General features: G+C 56.5%; 4 protein-coding genes across 4 annotated transcripts; 1 reads left to right on the forward strand and 3 right to left on the reverse strand.

Annotated features, from left to right (window-relative positions):
• Positions 1-821: 821 nt before the first annotated feature.
• INS49_001668 (uncharacterized protein) lies at positions 822-2,596 on the reverse strand (the record flags this gene model as incomplete). The annotated part of the gene is made up of 3 exons (XM_043162492.1): positions 822-1,045; positions 1,452-2,030; positions 2,098-2,596. 3 exons carry the CDS (start codon positions 2,594-2,596, stop codon positions 822-824), a joined length of 1,302 nt encoding a protein of 433 aa, XP_043030998.1.
• A 1,129-nt stretch (positions 2,597-3,725) lies between these two features.
• Positions 3,726-5,686, reverse strand: INS49_001669 (uncharacterized protein; the record flags this gene model as incomplete). Its single annotated transcript, XM_043162493.1, has 2 exons — positions 3,726-5,527; positions 5,590-5,686. 2 exons carry the CDS (start codon positions 5,684-5,686, stop codon positions 3,726-3,728), a joined length of 1,899 nt encoding a protein of 632 aa, XP_043030999.1.
• Positions 5,687-6,774: 1,088 nt separating this feature from the next.
• Positions 6,775-7,727, reverse strand: INS49_001670 (uncharacterized protein; the record flags this gene model as incomplete). Its single annotated transcript, XM_043162494.1, has 3 exons — positions 6,775-6,956; positions 7,016-7,121; positions 7,197-7,727. 3 exons carry the CDS (start codon positions 7,725-7,727, stop codon positions 6,775-6,777), a joined length of 819 nt encoding a protein of 272 aa, XP_043031000.1.
• Positions 7,728-9,349: 1,622 nt separating this feature from the next.
• INS49_001671 (uncharacterized protein) lies at positions 9,350-10,661 on the forward strand (the record flags this gene model as incomplete). The annotated part of the gene is made up of 5 exons (XM_043162495.1): positions 9,350-9,718; positions 9,875-10,009; positions 10,081-10,132; positions 10,214-10,262; positions 10,334-10,661. 5 exons carry the CDS (start codon positions 9,350-9,352, stop codon positions 10,659-10,661), a joined length of 933 nt encoding a protein of 310 aa, XP_043031001.1.
• Between the last annotated feature and the right edge of the window lie 4,991 nt (positions 10,662-15,652).

The raw sequence follows: 15,652 nt of genomic DNA on the forward strand, positions 1-15,652 counted from the left end.
GCTCTGTCGACCGAACTTGTTTAATATGCCCCTTCTGTGCCACGGATGGGAAAGCTTCTAGAAAGGACGGATGGGTCGAACACCTCGAGCGTCGGTCAAATAGAAGGGCGGAAAGGGACGGACTTGGCGAAACGCTTGTATTGCGTGTTCCTTTACGGCTGGCACGTCACGAGCTGGACTTGGAGAGAAACGGAGACGGGGACCAGGTTATATTACAATCCACGGCTTATATCATGCCAGAGCGGCGCGCGGCCAGGATTCACTTGTCTCTGCCCACCGCGCTTGGCTCTCGCGGAAATCGCACTGTCCCAGCTCTGCCGGGCCCGACTTATCTGGAGCACGAGGTACCAGACTTTGAACCTCGTCCCGCCGTTGCTTTTTGCTTTCTCGCGATCTGTTCAGCAGAATGGGCATTTCACGCCAGTCACCAAAGGATATCCACGATTTGATGTTTGCTTTTTCTGTAGATAGCCGAGGAATACGGAAATGGAGGAAGGGCTGCGATGTTGTCTCTTTTTCTCCCAAAGGAAATGGTCATTAGGGATGGAAACCTACATGTCAAACCAACTATCACCACCTTTGATCCCCAGCACGGCTGCAAGAGAGATGGGAAACGTGATGATTTCGTCGGAGTTTTGCGTAGAAAGGAAAGTATCATCTAAAACATTTTTTATCATGCGTGTCTCACTCTCTACACGCTGTCTATTCAGTTGATTTGGGGATATTAGGGGTATCATTGCCATGCGGATCCCAGGAGTAAAGTAGAATCCACGGGGTTCAATAACCTTCTCAGGGTGCCACTGGCTGTCAAGTGACCACCATCACCTCACCACGTCGTGGCGCATCAGGGCCACTGTGCGCAGCTTGCCTGCCACTTCGGAGCTGCGCGACTGGGCAACTTTAATCGAGGGCTTCTTCTCCTGCGCCGAAGTATCCCCCGCTGCTGTTGAGATTGAGCCAGGAATAGAGTGTATGCAGACTGAGCGCCCGGTGTCGTCCGAGGAGCGGCTAACTTTGATCGTCCGCGCCTCACTCGCAGAACTGTCTGTCGAAGTTTCTCGCCAGATTAGCTCGGGTGATTCGATCGTCCCCAACCCTCCGCGCAAATGCCTTCGAGGCGGAGGAAAATCTCCGTGGTCTCACTTTGCCACTTTTGCCGCCTGGCCTGTTTCTCGAGCAACAGGTCCGCCCTCAAACAATAGTGGTGGTGTCCGTAGTAGAGCAGATGAGTCCAGTAGAGAGCGACCGGCAGGTCATGCACAGTTATTAGACTTGGAAGGGCGTCTCTGATTCCGCTCACCCCCGTGCTCCGGGCCCGGACCTGGGGGCGGGGCCGCAAGGAAAAGGCGTGACCATCCGCCCGGATCACCCTACGAACCCCCAGCCAGGAACAAGTGGCCCGTCCGTTTACCACCGGCGCGATCCACGACCCCCGCGGCCTCCTCGCCCACCACGTCCCCCACGACCTCCGCGGCCTCCACGGCCACCCCTGCCCCCGCGACCGCCTCGCCCGCCCCGGGTGCCGCTGTCAAAGTCGTCCGCATCGTCGGCCTCGCCAGAGTTCATCTGCGCCCTCCTACTAGGGTGGACCCAGTCCTCGTCCTGCTGCTCGGGCTGCTGCGACTCCTCCTCCGCGGCGGCGCCGCCCTCCTTGTCCTTCTTCTTCGACTTCCCCTTGCCCTCCAGGGCCTTGGCCTCCTCCTCGGCCTGGATGCGGCGCGCGCGCTCCTCGTTGAGCTTCGCGTTCTTGGCCGTGATCTTGTCCCTGCGCGCCGCCGTCTTGCCGCCGCCGCCCGCCGTGAGCTCGACGTTGATGCGCCGCGCCTCGCCGCCCTGCGGATCCGCGAACTCGGTGTGGTGGAACTTGGCCAGGCACGTCTTCATGTGGCTGTAGTTGTCGAACTCGACGAACGCGATGCCCCGCGACTTGCCGCCGCTGCCCTTCTCCGTCAGCAGCCGCACCGCGCTCGGCTTGAGCGACGCGAAGTGCGCCTCCACGTCGGCCTTGGTCGCTGTGAAGGGGAGGTTGCCTGTGTAGTGGAGCGATGAGGTTAGTATGTATAGGTTATGACTGACAAGGTGCCAAGGGAGGCGTACCAATGAAGCAGATAAACTTCTCGCGCTTCGCTGCGCCTTCCTCTTGCTCGGCAGACTCATCCTCAGGTTCGTCTGCATCTTCGGGCTCCTGTCCCTCGTCTTCCTCAGCCTGCTCCTTGGACTTCTTGGAAGCCTTCTTCTCTCCCTTGGGCTTCTTGCCCGCGTCTTCGAGCTTCTTCTGTGCCTTCTCGGCCTTTTTCTTCTTCTTCTCTATCTTCGCAGCATCTTCGTTCACTGCGTCCTCCTCGCTGGGAGTTTGGGGCTCAGACTTCGTCTTCTTGGTCTTCTTGTCCTTGTTTTCCTTTTTCTCTTTCTTGTCGCTTGCGAGTGGCTCGCCTGATTCCTTTGCCTTGGCCTCCTTCTTCGCCTTCTTAGCAGCCTTACGCGCTGCTTTGTCGTCGGCTTCCTGCTGATCGACAGGGTCCTCAACGTCGCTGAGCTTGCGCTTCTTCGATGACTTCTCTGCTTTGAGGGCGGCTGACTCTGCTGTCCTCGCCATTTTTACCTGTAATGGTCGTGTAATAGTTGGTGGAATTGAATGAATTAAAAAAAAAAAGAGGGACGCCACCGGAGGTTTTGCGAATTGGGTTGGGAGCAAATCGAAGCAGGGAATTCTGCCGTCGAGGAAAATAAATTGGGACTCGGATTTTTTTTTGGGGCAATTATGCCCAGTGCAGGTTAGATAAGATAAGCCCAAATCCACTAAGCCGACACCCTATCTTCAGGACCCATGACCACTTGCAAGAATGATGATCACAGTCTCGTTGTCTGTATTTACATGAATTTTACAGCTCAAATCCATCACATGGAGTGGCGTATAATTTTGACGTGTTGAGGCAGCACCCTATTTGATGATGTCTCACCGCTGTATGTGCTCCGAAGACCCTGGAGTGCTTGTTGCCACGACAAAAAACACCAGAAGGACTGCAACCTCCATTGATGGGCAACTTCACCTCTCATCTGAGCGCAGCCTACACATGTCTGCTCATTGGTTGTGCAATATTGTTACGATGGGCACACAGCCCCGAACATCTGGCCGACTTCCGTGACCCTGTCTAATCCCATGCAAATTCTCCGAGTGGTTGGCATTGAATCTACGGCCCATAATGTAGTCTCTGAGACCAAGCGTTTGGGGTTGGTCTAAATTGCTTGCTGCTCATCGCCTGTCTAAATCTACCTCTGTGAGCGAACGAACATCTCAAGCGAGAGCACATCCAATTAACGGGGACTCTTGGACGGTGATGCAAATGTCTTTTCGTAGCCATAAGCAGCAGCAGCATCTAACATTGTTGTGGCGTTTCTAGAAGTCTATCATGTCTGAGCAGAACGAACACCCATAAGCTGAATACATGACCGCAAACGAGAAGCCTCCCCATTACTCTGACACTCCCTGGTCTCCTTTCCATAAGATTCGAAGAATAAAACAACCAAGCCATCCCATCCGCCGCGCCAAAGTCGTGTTGTGGTGTAAGAGATAAGAGTCGAGAGGAAACGGCAAGCGGTCGAAGTGGCATCGAGGGCCCGCGATGTTGCGAGAGGAAAACCTGTTGTCTGTTGGCAGTGGATGGTGGCGATCAGACTCCGAGAAGGGTCGACAGTGGAGTGTACATTCCGAACACTGCCGCGGCCTAGACAGCAAGGGCCAGGTGAGATGATGGGCCTCGTCCATCAGAAGCTGAGGACTGCGCGATGTACGCCGCAGAGTAAGCCGGCTGCGTTGCATAGGCCAGACTCGAGTCTCCTGCACCCTCAAGCGTCCTAGCGCCAATCCCTCCTCCCTGAATGGTGACGACAGCGACGGTCGAGACGATGGCACCGCCCGCGCCGTTGCCGCCGAGTCCGTTGCCGCCGAGCCCACCGCCCAGGCCGCCTGCACCGCCTGATCCGATGCCGTTGCCGCTGCCCAGGCCGCCTCCACAGCCATCAGCTCCGGAACCTGATCCACCCAGGCCGTTGCCGTTGCCGTTGTTTCCAAGGCCCGATCCACCGAGTCCGTTGCCAGAACCGTGACCAGATCCGGCACCGAGCCCCCCATCGGGTGAAGCGAGGACTGTGACTGTTGCTGGCCCAGATACTCCACCGAGACCTCCCAGACCGCCGAGGCCTCCGTTGCCGCCGAGGCCATTGCCGTTTCCGAGTCCTGAACCTCCGAGTCCTGAGCCGCCGAGTCCTGAACCACCGAGGCCGTCACAATCTTGGCCACTACCAAGGCCGCCTGCGCCTCCAAGACCGGAGCCTCCAAGACCGGAGCCTCCAAGACCGGAGCCTCCAAGACCGGAGCCTCCAAGACCGGAGCCTCCAGGACCAGAGCCCCCGAGGCCTGAACCTCCAATCCCAGAGCCGGCACCACCAGGAGAAGCCAGCACCGTGATTGTCGCAGGTCCGCCAGCCCCGAGACCATTTCCGCCGAGACCGTTGCCAAGGCCATGTGCACCTCCGAGGCCGTTGCCGAGCCCGCCTCCGACTCCAGAGCCGCCGAGACCAGAGCCGCCGAGACCAGAGCCGCCGAGACCATTGCCATTTCCGCAGTCCCCAGCTCCGTTGCCGCCTCCAAGGCCAGAACCACCTAGGCCAGAACCACCTAGGCCAGAACCACCTAGGCCAGAACCACCTAGGCCAGAACCACCTAGGCCAGAACCACCTAGGCCAGAGCCACCAAGACCAGAACCACCTCCATATGCCCCAGCTCCATTGCCACCAAGACCAGAGCCGCTTCCGTAGGCTCCAGCTCCGTTGCCTCCGAGTCCAGATCCACCGAGGCCGTTGCCTCCAAGACCGTTGCCTCCCAGACCACTGCCACCAAGACCACTGCCACCGAGGCCGCCTGCACCTAGGCCACTTCCGCCCGCAGGAACGGCAAGAACGGTCACAGTGGTAGCAGCGCCGAGCCCGCCTGCACCACCCAGGCCGCCGGGACCACCCAGACCGCCAGGACCGCCGAGGCCACCAGGACCACCGAGGCCGGCTCCATTTCCGAAGCCGCCATCATTGCAGTCGCCGTCCATGAGGTGGGAGACGTCTTTCTCTCCCTCTGGAGAGAGCTTGGCATCACCCAGGATGTGTGAGCTGTTGGTGGCACGGAGGTGTGCGGCGAGGCTGACAGGACCAGTAGGGACGGAGAGGATTGCAGCATTAGCAGGTGAAGGAGGAGGGGAAGTCGGTCCAGAAGCCGAAAAGACAGAGACGACACCAGCCATGGATGTGACTGTGACGACGGTGGAACCAGTTGGTGCAGAGAGGGCTGTGACGGTGAGATCCGACGTTGCGCTCAAGGTGTCGATAGATGGGACAGGGTCAACGTGGATGTTGATCTCAAGATGGACTTCAGGCGACGTAGGGCTCATGTCGAGGGTATGAGGAAAGCCCAGGCTTTCAGGATCAAACTGGGCAGGAGGAGCATCCCGCGTGTTGGGAGTGTCATTTTCAATGTCTGGTCGCGTGTCAGTAATACGGCAGAAACGGCAGAGGAGTCCAAGGCAAAAGAGAACGAACGAGGGAGTTTGGCGGCAGTAGAGGTGGGCAGAAGTTGGGCCCAAGTCAGCTGAGTGGTGAAGAGACCGCCTGCTGTCAAGAGAATGGTGGGACGCATGTTGAACGATTGGGGAGTCGACGGGTGATCCGGGCCAAACGCAAGAAGAGAGAGGAGAGGATCGATCGAATTGCTACTCGCGAAGAGATGATCTCCAAAAAAGAGCGTCGATGTAAACAGGGCAGCAAGCGAGCAAGCAATGCCTGTGGAAGAAAAGAAGAGAAAATCAAGGAATCAATCAGACACGATTCAAAAAAGCCAAGAATGAGTGACGTCCAATAAACGTGTTGGTTGTAGGTTTTTGGTGATGACTGAGATGGTGTTTTGAGATGGTGGGCGGCGGATGGATGGATGTTGTTGAAGAGAAGAGAAGAGAAGAGGGAGAAAGGCAGAACAGTCCTTCGAGGGGAGATGAAGTCTTGAGGAAAACATTGGAACGAATGCGTGCCTTCCTGCCGGATGTGCAACCATTTCGAGTAAAGAGCGGGTTGCGACGTGGCAAGAGACCAGGAGACCAGTGTCGAGCAGATGCTTCTTTCAACTGCCCAGGTGGGAAGGAACAGACGTGCAACATGCCCGCAGCCAGTGCCACCATGTTAGGCACCTGGTAGTGTTGAAGTGCTCATCTTCCCGTGGGATCCAGTATGGAGAACCAAATCTGATGGTCCGATGGACGAAATGAGATTGCTATCTGTTATTGACAGCAATTGCGGTGTGTCCTTCTTCGTGCACTGGTCTTGTACATCGACTCTGTGGTGATGTTGAAGACGGTGAATCTCGGGACTCACCAGTTCCCGGGTTCCGCTGACACCGCAGGCAGGCGTTGCTGCTTCCTAACGCACGACTGGGAGTACTTCTATGTCGCCTTCCAAGTGTGGTGTCTCGAGCTTGAGCTGGTCGGAAAAGGGAGGAAGCAGGCAGCCATAACTGCTGGGCAACTCTGATGCCTTCCCCCGTACCAACACCCACAATATGTCTGCACCAGCCACGAGGCGTCATCCTGTCCTGGCTGAATACCTAATTGCCCCGTATGTGGTCGATTGAATGGGTGAACTACCCATTATTCCAGTCACCTGGCCGATGTCTCCCTGCGAGACGTTCAGAGCCATTTCTCAGGCATCATACTGGTCGCGACAGCTGTCGTAGGCTCAGAAGAAGAGAAGATCCAGAGGCTTCTCTTTGGCCGCGTACCTCTCCTTGAACTCATTTCTCGTCAGCCACCGGGAAAGAGGCATCATTGTGTCTTTCATGTCCATGATGCCCCTCTTTTTCTGGTCAATGTGGGAAGCATCAACCACGATGCGCTTCAGGTACTCGATTGAGAGTGCACCTGCCAGACATATTAGCAAACCCTCGGTGTTACTGACTTCAAGAGGGGAAGGAGCTCACCGTTGTCGAGCAAGGCCTCCAAGCGCGCAGGAGTTCCTACCGCGATGCCAGTCTTGCTCTTTTTGAGGAACTGCACCTGCTCCTCGACCTTGAAATGTTTTGCAAACTGATAGAAACTGTGTCAGCAACTGCACTTGACAGAGCACTCCTTTCCTTCCGCGGAACACACCACAAGACTTACCAATTTTGAAACCACGTTCCCCTTTTTCTGGAACTTCCTCGTCGCACGCACCAAGTCGGCAGCCCTCAGCCCAGCGCCTGCCACGATGATGGTGTGAGGCGCCCCGACCTTGGGCGGCGCATCCCCAAGCCTCTTTCTCTCCTTCTCGACAGCCTTGGCATCCTTCTCATCGGGCCCCGGCGCGAACTCCTCCAGGAAGTCGGGCAAGCTCTCCTTTACCCTCACCTTGGCGAAGTCTGTGGTGTCCCTGACGGCGTTCGCGCTGATGTACAGGTCGCTCAGCTCCACGGAGCTCAGGTCTGTGCCGAACCGCTTCGTCTGCCTGGCGACGTGGTCTGCAAGGAGCTGGGGGTCCATCCTGACAAAGGCCATGTTCACTCCTGCCTCAAGGTCGAGCATGCCCTCGTCCTCCTCGTGCTTGCTGGCCTTTTGCTTCTTAGCACCCGCGGGCTGTGAGTCGTCCTGCGCCTTCCTCTTCTTCGACTTGGCCTTGGATGCCGCCGATGGCGCAGGAGCGGGTGGTCCTGACATCGTGGGTCGTAGTGGAAAGCAGAATCCCTTGTCTTGGTCTCCAGATGAGGTGCAGCACGGGGTAAGGCGATGACCGAACAGCGCCTACGGTCGATTTCAATCCTGTGAGTATGATCTCTTTTTCAGAAGAGTGAGATGTGGTTTTGAATTTTGGTTCTGTTGTGTACTTTTTGGGACTGAAGACCAATGGGATCACTTGTGAAAATTGCACTGATTTGGTACATGAGATTTTGTAATTGTCTAGCCACAGTGAAAATTTGAGAGCCGGCGTTGCTAAGGCTGGAAATTCTGTACGCTGCACTGTGTTGTGTCAGTCACCAGACTGTGTTTCTCAGGTCTCCGGTGCATGCGCTTGCGCGAGAGGCAGCCTCCATAGCTCAATAAACACAGTGTGAGGATCACAAGACACCAATAGCCTGCATACACACCTTGATGGGTTGCATTTAAAATGATTGCCCGCTTGTCATTTGATACAAGATACACATATGTCCGCCTCCTGCATGCCCGAAAACCTCTGCGATGCCCAGAAGAAGAGCCGCCTCGTTCTCATCCATCAAATACAGCCAGCCCCTTTCGGCTAGAGCACCGCAGCACTACTGTACACTAGGTAAATTCCCTAGCCCGGACCGCGATCGGCAAACCCGTCCCCGGGGCCCATCGAGCGTCATCATCAAAGCTTACCACAGTAGGAGGAAAGAGAATACTGGAGCATGGGCGCGGAGCAGCGCCAGCAGAGAAGGGCACGAGTGGGGCGGGCGGACCCCTCTACGGGCGCACAACTGACTTGCAGCCGGGCCCAGGCTGCATTGAGTAAGGATCGTGAGAGGTGAGGGAAAAATGCCCACCCGGCCGGATCGACACAGTTCAAAGGGGGGTCGCCGGAGGTTCCACGGCCAACGACAACAACGAGAAAAGGTCCCCTGATGAGATGGATCGGCGCAGCGTGGGGTTGGACGAAGAAATATGCCTGTCGACAGATAGGCTCGCCCGTGCAGACTCACTCGCCGGTATGCTTCTTGGTCTACACCACCTCTGCCGCGATACTTTTGGCTCCCGTTTCAACCACCACGGCCGGCCCCCATCTACAGCTGGCCGCCTCGGTGGATGGGCGCATAAGCTTCTCCGTTTGGGTTTGAGTCGGCCCCTGGGCACAAACTCTCTGGGCACGATAGTTCTGTGTTTTTTTTTTGTTTTTTGGCCCGGGTTCATTATATAAGTCCGCCTGCGTGATTCTCGCACGGGTAAATGGTCCGATACTCGGTCCTTAGTCCGGACTACCTGGGAACTCATCTGGGGAATTAGACTGCTAGGCTTCCTATTACGCCATGTCATCACTCTTCGTCGATGATATTGCGCGAGACCTTGACAATCACGCGGAGATACTAGTCGCGCAAAATCACATACAAGTTGTCATTTTTATTGCCAAAGACAACAACCTGGAGCCAGAAAACAAGCCGATCCGGCACCGTGCAGTCCCACATTTTCCACGGGTATAAAAGCAGCATTTATATCCAGCCCACTGACAGTCCCATACCCAAAACCTCAGGGCGGTCGCACATGCTGCCGCAGCCGCTTTCTCACCTCTCCTCTCCCCTCCCGAGGGAACCAGGCAAAAAGGCACCATGGCGCCCCAGTCCTCCATCCCGGTCGCGGCGACGGTCCTCGGGACGATAGGAACGATCCTGTGGTGCGTCCAGCTCGTGCCGCAGATATGGACCAACTGGCGCACCAAGTCCACGGACGGCCTGCCGGGCTCCATGATGTTCCTGTGGGCGATATGCGGCGTCCCCTTCGGCGCCTACAGCATCATCCAGAACTTCAACGTCCCCATCCAGGTCCAGCCACAGTGCTTCATGGGGCTCTGCCTCGTCAGCTGGGCCCAGGTCCTCGTCTACGGCCGCCGGTGGCGCGCCTGGACCGCGGCGCTGGTGGGCGTCGCCGTCACCGCTGCGTGTGCCGGCATTGAGGCTGCTTTGATCCTGACTTTACGGGTGAGTGCAGTCCCTAATATCATATTTGCGTTATGAAATAGAAAGAAAACTGAAGTCGGCGAAAATACACGAATATTTCTACAATTTCTTGTGATGCTCTCCTATGTATGTTCAGTGTGGTCAAAAAATAAAAATCATTGCTGACAATGGGAATAGCCAATCTACCTTGAAGGCAATGAGACGCCGGTGCTGGTTGTGGGTATAGCGGCATCTGTACTTCTCGCTGCAGGCCTCCTCCCGCCTTACGGCGAGATTTGGAAAAGAAGGGGCAGGGTTATCGGTATCAACTGGGTTTGTTGTTTCTCCTCGTCCTGTTACGTGTGGTTGCTAGGTACGGCTCTTGAAAACTTACAGATCGGCAGGTCTTCCTGGCGATGGACTGGAGCGGCGCCTTCTTCTCGCTTATGGCACTGGGTATGTGCCTGTCCCGTTTGAGTTTTCCTCATCCAGGCCTACACGGGGCTTGCGGAAACCGGCTAACATGAGCTCTCACAGTTGCACAAAACACGTTTGACGTGCTAGGAGGTGTGCTGTATATCATCTGGTAAGTCGGGCTGCTCCAGAGAACATCATCCACGTACCTTGGGGAAAGGACTGACATTAAAAATTGCTCAGTGTGATACTAGAACTTGGTATCTTCACCTCCCACTTCATCTGGCTCATCAGAACATACAAGGTCCGGAAACAAGCGAAAGAGCAGGGCAAGACTTTCAACGACATCGCACTGGAGCACGAGGAGCTTGGCATTCCGTTCAAATTCGCAGAGAGGAAGAGCAAGAAGGAGAGACGCAAGCGACAAAAAGACGCCGAGGAGGGCACCGTGGTAGAAGCTCGGACCGAAGAGCCGTCGCAAACCGCAGCCGGGAGGGAGAGTTCGGCGGACGAGTCACCGGAGCACGGAGCTGGACAGACCGGGAAGGGCATTCGAGAGAAAGATCCTTGATGTAGACTTTGGATGGGAATCCTGGCCCTTTTGGCGCTGCCCGCTTGGCATATCCCAGTGTCGATGGTAGCGTGATGTTTCGGGAAGGAGGGGGGCTCGACCAGGCTCCAGGGTCAACCTGCTCCACTCTTCGCAAACAACAGAAGGATCTTCGTTCTTTCGTTCAATCTCTCCAGGCGGACGAAACAAAATGGAAACCATCGCTGATGGTGACACGAGGGCGTAAAAACTGGGAAGCCAAATAAATTCCCACAAGTTGCGGTATTCTTCACATGTTTGCGCCCGGACAACAGCCACGGAGAATGGGCGTTCATGGGGCTCCTCCTAGTGACCAACCTGTGATTTCCACAAGGCACGATCGCGAGGCTTCAGCCTATTGCGGACCAGCCAACTAGATCGATCGCGCTGTCTGGTGGTCTGCATGAGCATTATGCACAAACAATCTATCTCAGCCACCATGCCCTCCGGAGTCAAAACAGTCGGCCCCGACGCCTCGTCACGTCGGACGGGCGGGGGAGCATGTCTGTGTGACTATTGTGACTTACAGAGAGTGTGGCTAACCCTGATTTGTCAATTCGAATTGATCCATTCCTTAAAGCTGGGTGTTCAACTCTGTTAGATGTTTTGTAATTGCAGGCCGAGGTGGTTAGTTGTGATCCGGAGGCGAGTGGTTTCCGGCGGGGGGGACGTCCGCCGTGGCACCGGTGAGGCGCAGGATTGCACTGCATAGCCCTGGTTGGGATCGCCCGAGTGACAGATCATGCATATGTAGGCTACAGAATAGTCGTGAAACGGCCCAACGTCAGCCTAACTTGAACAACGCCGTGAACCACCCCCAACAGTTCGTGGCTAGATACGCGAGCAACAGCTTGTCATACAGATGCAGTGTAGCGTGGGCGGCCGGTTATGCACAAGAGATGCGGCTAGACGCCAGCCGTTGATATGCTGCATTAGCCCGGCGGGCGGGTTGACGGCCAAGCGCCACGAACATGTCTTGTAAGGCGCTCCGGGTGGGGTTGGTGAAGAAGCAACAGGTGCCCATGTCGTGATGTGGTCTTGCCTGCATTGCAAATACAGCGCAGTAGTCGGCTGGCCTGCACATTACGCCACACGGCCGGCACGTTCGAGAAACCCGATGGTTGAATTGGTCCCAGACAATGGGTGAGCTCGCATGCAGGCTCCGAACCGGGACGGGCTGCGGGCTTTTGATGGTGCATTTTCCCCAGGGAGTGATCCGGGTCAGGATCCAAGGCTTTCCGATTGGAGCTACTCCGCGGTGAGTAGCAATTGCGCGCGAGTCCGGCCTCTTTCGATGGCCCTAGTAGTAAACTCGGTGAAGGCCCTATTTTTGCCGGAGGCTTGCGAGCACCAAGAGTGTCGGCCAGTGCGAGGGCATGTCACGGCGAGAGCGACGCTCTTCGTCCCGATTTGCTGGATACTGGCGGAGATGTTGCCGACTGCTGACTCGGCGCTGCTAATCAAGACAGACAACCTACTCGTGTGGTGGTTTCAGGGACGTCTCGACCACAGCAGGAGCCATCAAGGCGGTTCCGGATGACAAGCATTGCACAAAAAGGTGTCGGCAAGGAGGGGAAGGTGGTCGGGAGACTGTTCAGGCTGCTAGAAAGCATATGCTGACCCAGGCCACTGGGACTTGGGGTCGTCCGAATCGGGGCTTAAGACACAGGAGATATAAGTCAGGGAAGCAGGGAGTCAGGAAGCAGGAACTGACGACGCCAGAGCATGTCTAGGCTCCTAGATCCCGTTGGAGGATATCTAGGAGCCACGAGATGTTGCATAGTGCAGAGTGCAGAGTGGCAGAAGAGGTGCGCAATCCCTCGCGATATTGTGGTTGAGACGAGGTGGTGGTTGGCACGGACGATGTTGTTCAAGGTGGGTGGGTTCGGGGTCGAAGAACGGGGACATTCCATGGCTATCCGGTTCCGCGTGGAGGGTCTGTTGTCGTGCCCGTGGCGATGAAGTCATCATCAGTGGACCGCAACAGCGTTGAGCTTGTTCATTGCCCGACTTGATCGGGGTACAGGACCGTTCGCGGGGCTGGTGAAGTCATGGAGGAGCATTGGCAGCGAGCTTGAGTCGCATCCGAGGGTGAGGAGCAATGAGGTTACATGTACATTTTGTCGAAGGTATACCGTACTCGGCACCATGGGTTTTTCTAAGTGAGCTGTCACAAGTACCCATGACCAACCAGGTGCTAGATAGTATGTGTGAGTGCCTGTCTATATATGAGCGTGTAGTCCTGCCATTCGAAACAAAGTTCCGCGTGTCTGATTTCGCAACGCTGGCTAGGCTTGGACCAGTTGGTTGCCGTTGTGGTTGTCAGCCCTGCCGACTTGTTTCGCCTGCTACACCTGCACGGCGGGCCATGTAGACTCCTTGGAACTGGGGCGAGCTCGAGCAGTCGTGTCGCGCCAACCAACACGATGATGACCACAGCAATCTGCTGCTGGGCAGTACGATCGTACTGTACGGTAGAGACAAAGACACTGTGCCGTGGTGCTCGGCTGGGGTGGGGTGCAAGGTTCGTCGAGCTGCATGGCGACTGGGTTCTGGAGTGGATGAGGTGGGCATGTGGATCGCGAAAGTGGTTCTTGTCATCAACCTGGTGGTGAGGAGTGAGAAAAAAGTGGCCGAGGGCTAACGCGATTGGAATTGGTTCAGTGGAAGGAAAAAAAGAAGGCGGCCAGGGGTTGCGTTCGGGGAACTTCAGGAAGAAGGCCAGCCTGCAGCTGACTCGCAGCATTGGACCCTCCCATTGGCCGTCCGGCCCGGAGAGCGCTTCCTGCCCAGGGAGCCCCCAGCCTCTCGACCGAGTGTGGGCTCCAGGTGGTCTCCCAGTGTGAGGGTGAGGTTGTGAGCCATAGCAGTAGGTAGATGGATGGGTGGATGCTGTCTGGCAGAGTGGCAGAGTGAAAGAGCGGAAAATTTGCAGGTGCGGGCGCGCGGGAGAAAATCCACGGTGACCGTGCAGCCATGTCAGGCTCAGAACCGAACATGGGGGGGCAACATTGCTGTGGGCTCTCCTCCCTCTTTGCCCCCGACACCAGGAGACACCGACAAACACATGAATTTACTGTACCTAATGTACATGGATGTGTGGCTATTGCCTGGTTCAGGAGAGCGCGTTGCGGCAAGCGAGGTGGGAGGTGGGAGATGACATCTGTGTTGTGCTTATATTACCGCCTAGTCCAGCGAGACCACATCACGCTCAAGCCGGAGCCCCCAGGTAAGTTTCGTTAATTACGTCCACGTACCAGCAATGTGGGTGTATCTCGTCGCCGTCCCCGAACGACGACTTGGGCCTCGACCTCGACCCCGATCTGGACTTTGAGTCGAGTCTCTGCAGGCTGCATAGCTGGAATATGTGCGCACTGAATGAATATAACATACCATGGCCCGGGTTGTCACGACACAAGTCGCAGGCAGACGAGGCACATTCCGCACCAGCCAGTCAAGAGCAGCTCAATTTTCAGGTTTCCCATGTTTCGAAACCAAACCATGGTAATTCTCTTGACCTGTTTGTTACCGTGCAGAACAGTCTAAAGTAATAAATTAGACTGCCTGCCTAGGTACGTGGACTGCCTCTACCTAGTAGAGGCGAGGCGATCAGACCAACAGACCAAGCAGCAACATTTGAACGGACAGCGGCCACGGCTGCAAATGCAGCCACAACCACCACAATCCCTACCTCGCACTTTTATTTGTACCGTCAACCCCCTGGCTGGCTGCCCACTCCGGCACCCCCAAGCGATCAAATCTCCCATCGCTCACAATTGATCTCTGGACGGTCTGCATTCTGCATCCTGCACTCTGCACTCTGTGCTCTGTCTGCATCTCTGCGTTCTGGACCCTGGCCCGCTGGAAGCTTGCAACCCTGTCTCGATTGGATGGGCCGAGCTACCTACACCTGATAGGCACTCGCGGTAGAAAAGAAGCAGGCAGGAGCAGTGCAGCTTACGGACACATACAGTACGTACGCCCGCACGCCCGCACGCCCGCGGGTACGTCTTGTACCTCCGCCATATCTACAGTTGATGGGTACTGCACGCTACAGGTACATACATACATACATACGTGCGTACGTGCCTGCTCCCCAGCATCGCATACCAATCCGTCGGACCTCACCTTTTCTCTCTGCCTGCCATACCTTTGCTTGCCTCTGCTTTCGTTTTCGTTTCTGGTCTTTTTTGGCCCCCCTCTTTTTGATCTCATGTCGGCCACGCAGAGCTGATCGATCCCCCTCCGCCAACGCTTAGGTCTCCTGGCTTGCCCCCTTCTACACATGTTGGGGCGTCAATTGGTGCCTCCATCACCTGCGCCTGCAGCGCCACTGCACACACGGTGACCACGGACCACAGAGAGCCCGTCCTAACGAGGTGATCCTCCCGGGCGCCCCAAACAGCTCCCCTCCAAGCCAAGCCAAGCGCTGCTGGTGCTAGTACAGGCTACCTACCTTTGCCTTTCTGGCTAGGTCCCTTACGGAACGTGGGAACACCGGTCAAGAAAGGGCCTTGTCGATTTATTGCCGAGCGTGCGACCTGCGTGCGCAACACCTCGGCCTCGTCGACATTGTTGCTGTTATTTTATTGTTGATGCCTCAGAGGCCCGCCGCCCACTCGGTGAACAAGACACACTCTTCTCCACGCCAACCAAGCCAGTGCCGTGCAATCCATTCCCCCAGTGCTCCAGTCCTCGATTCGACCGGCCTGGCCCTCGGAACATTACCTTGGCCTGCCTCGCCGCGCCGCGCCACGCCCACGGCTTTCCCACAACTTCTTTCGGCTCCTTTCCTTACCTGGGTCCTGCGCCCTCTGCCTCCACGCCTGCAGGCCTGCACTGTCACAAGCTGCCGCCAACCGCCTCTTGTTACCTGCGAGCCGTCTAAACGCCTCGTACCACCACAACCACAACTTTGCGCCGCGCCCACCTGCCTCCCGCATCTTGGGCACTCCACTGCAGGGCCGGCTGTC

The sequence above is a fragment of the Diaporthe citri genome (assembly GCF_014595645.1).
Source record: "Diaporthe citri strain NFHF-8-4 chromosome Unknown scaffold_1, whole genome shotgun sequence".
In the NCBI taxonomy this organism is placed as follows: domain Eukaryota; kingdom Fungi; phylum Ascomycota; class Sordariomycetes; order Diaporthales; family Diaporthaceae; genus Diaporthe; species Diaporthe citri.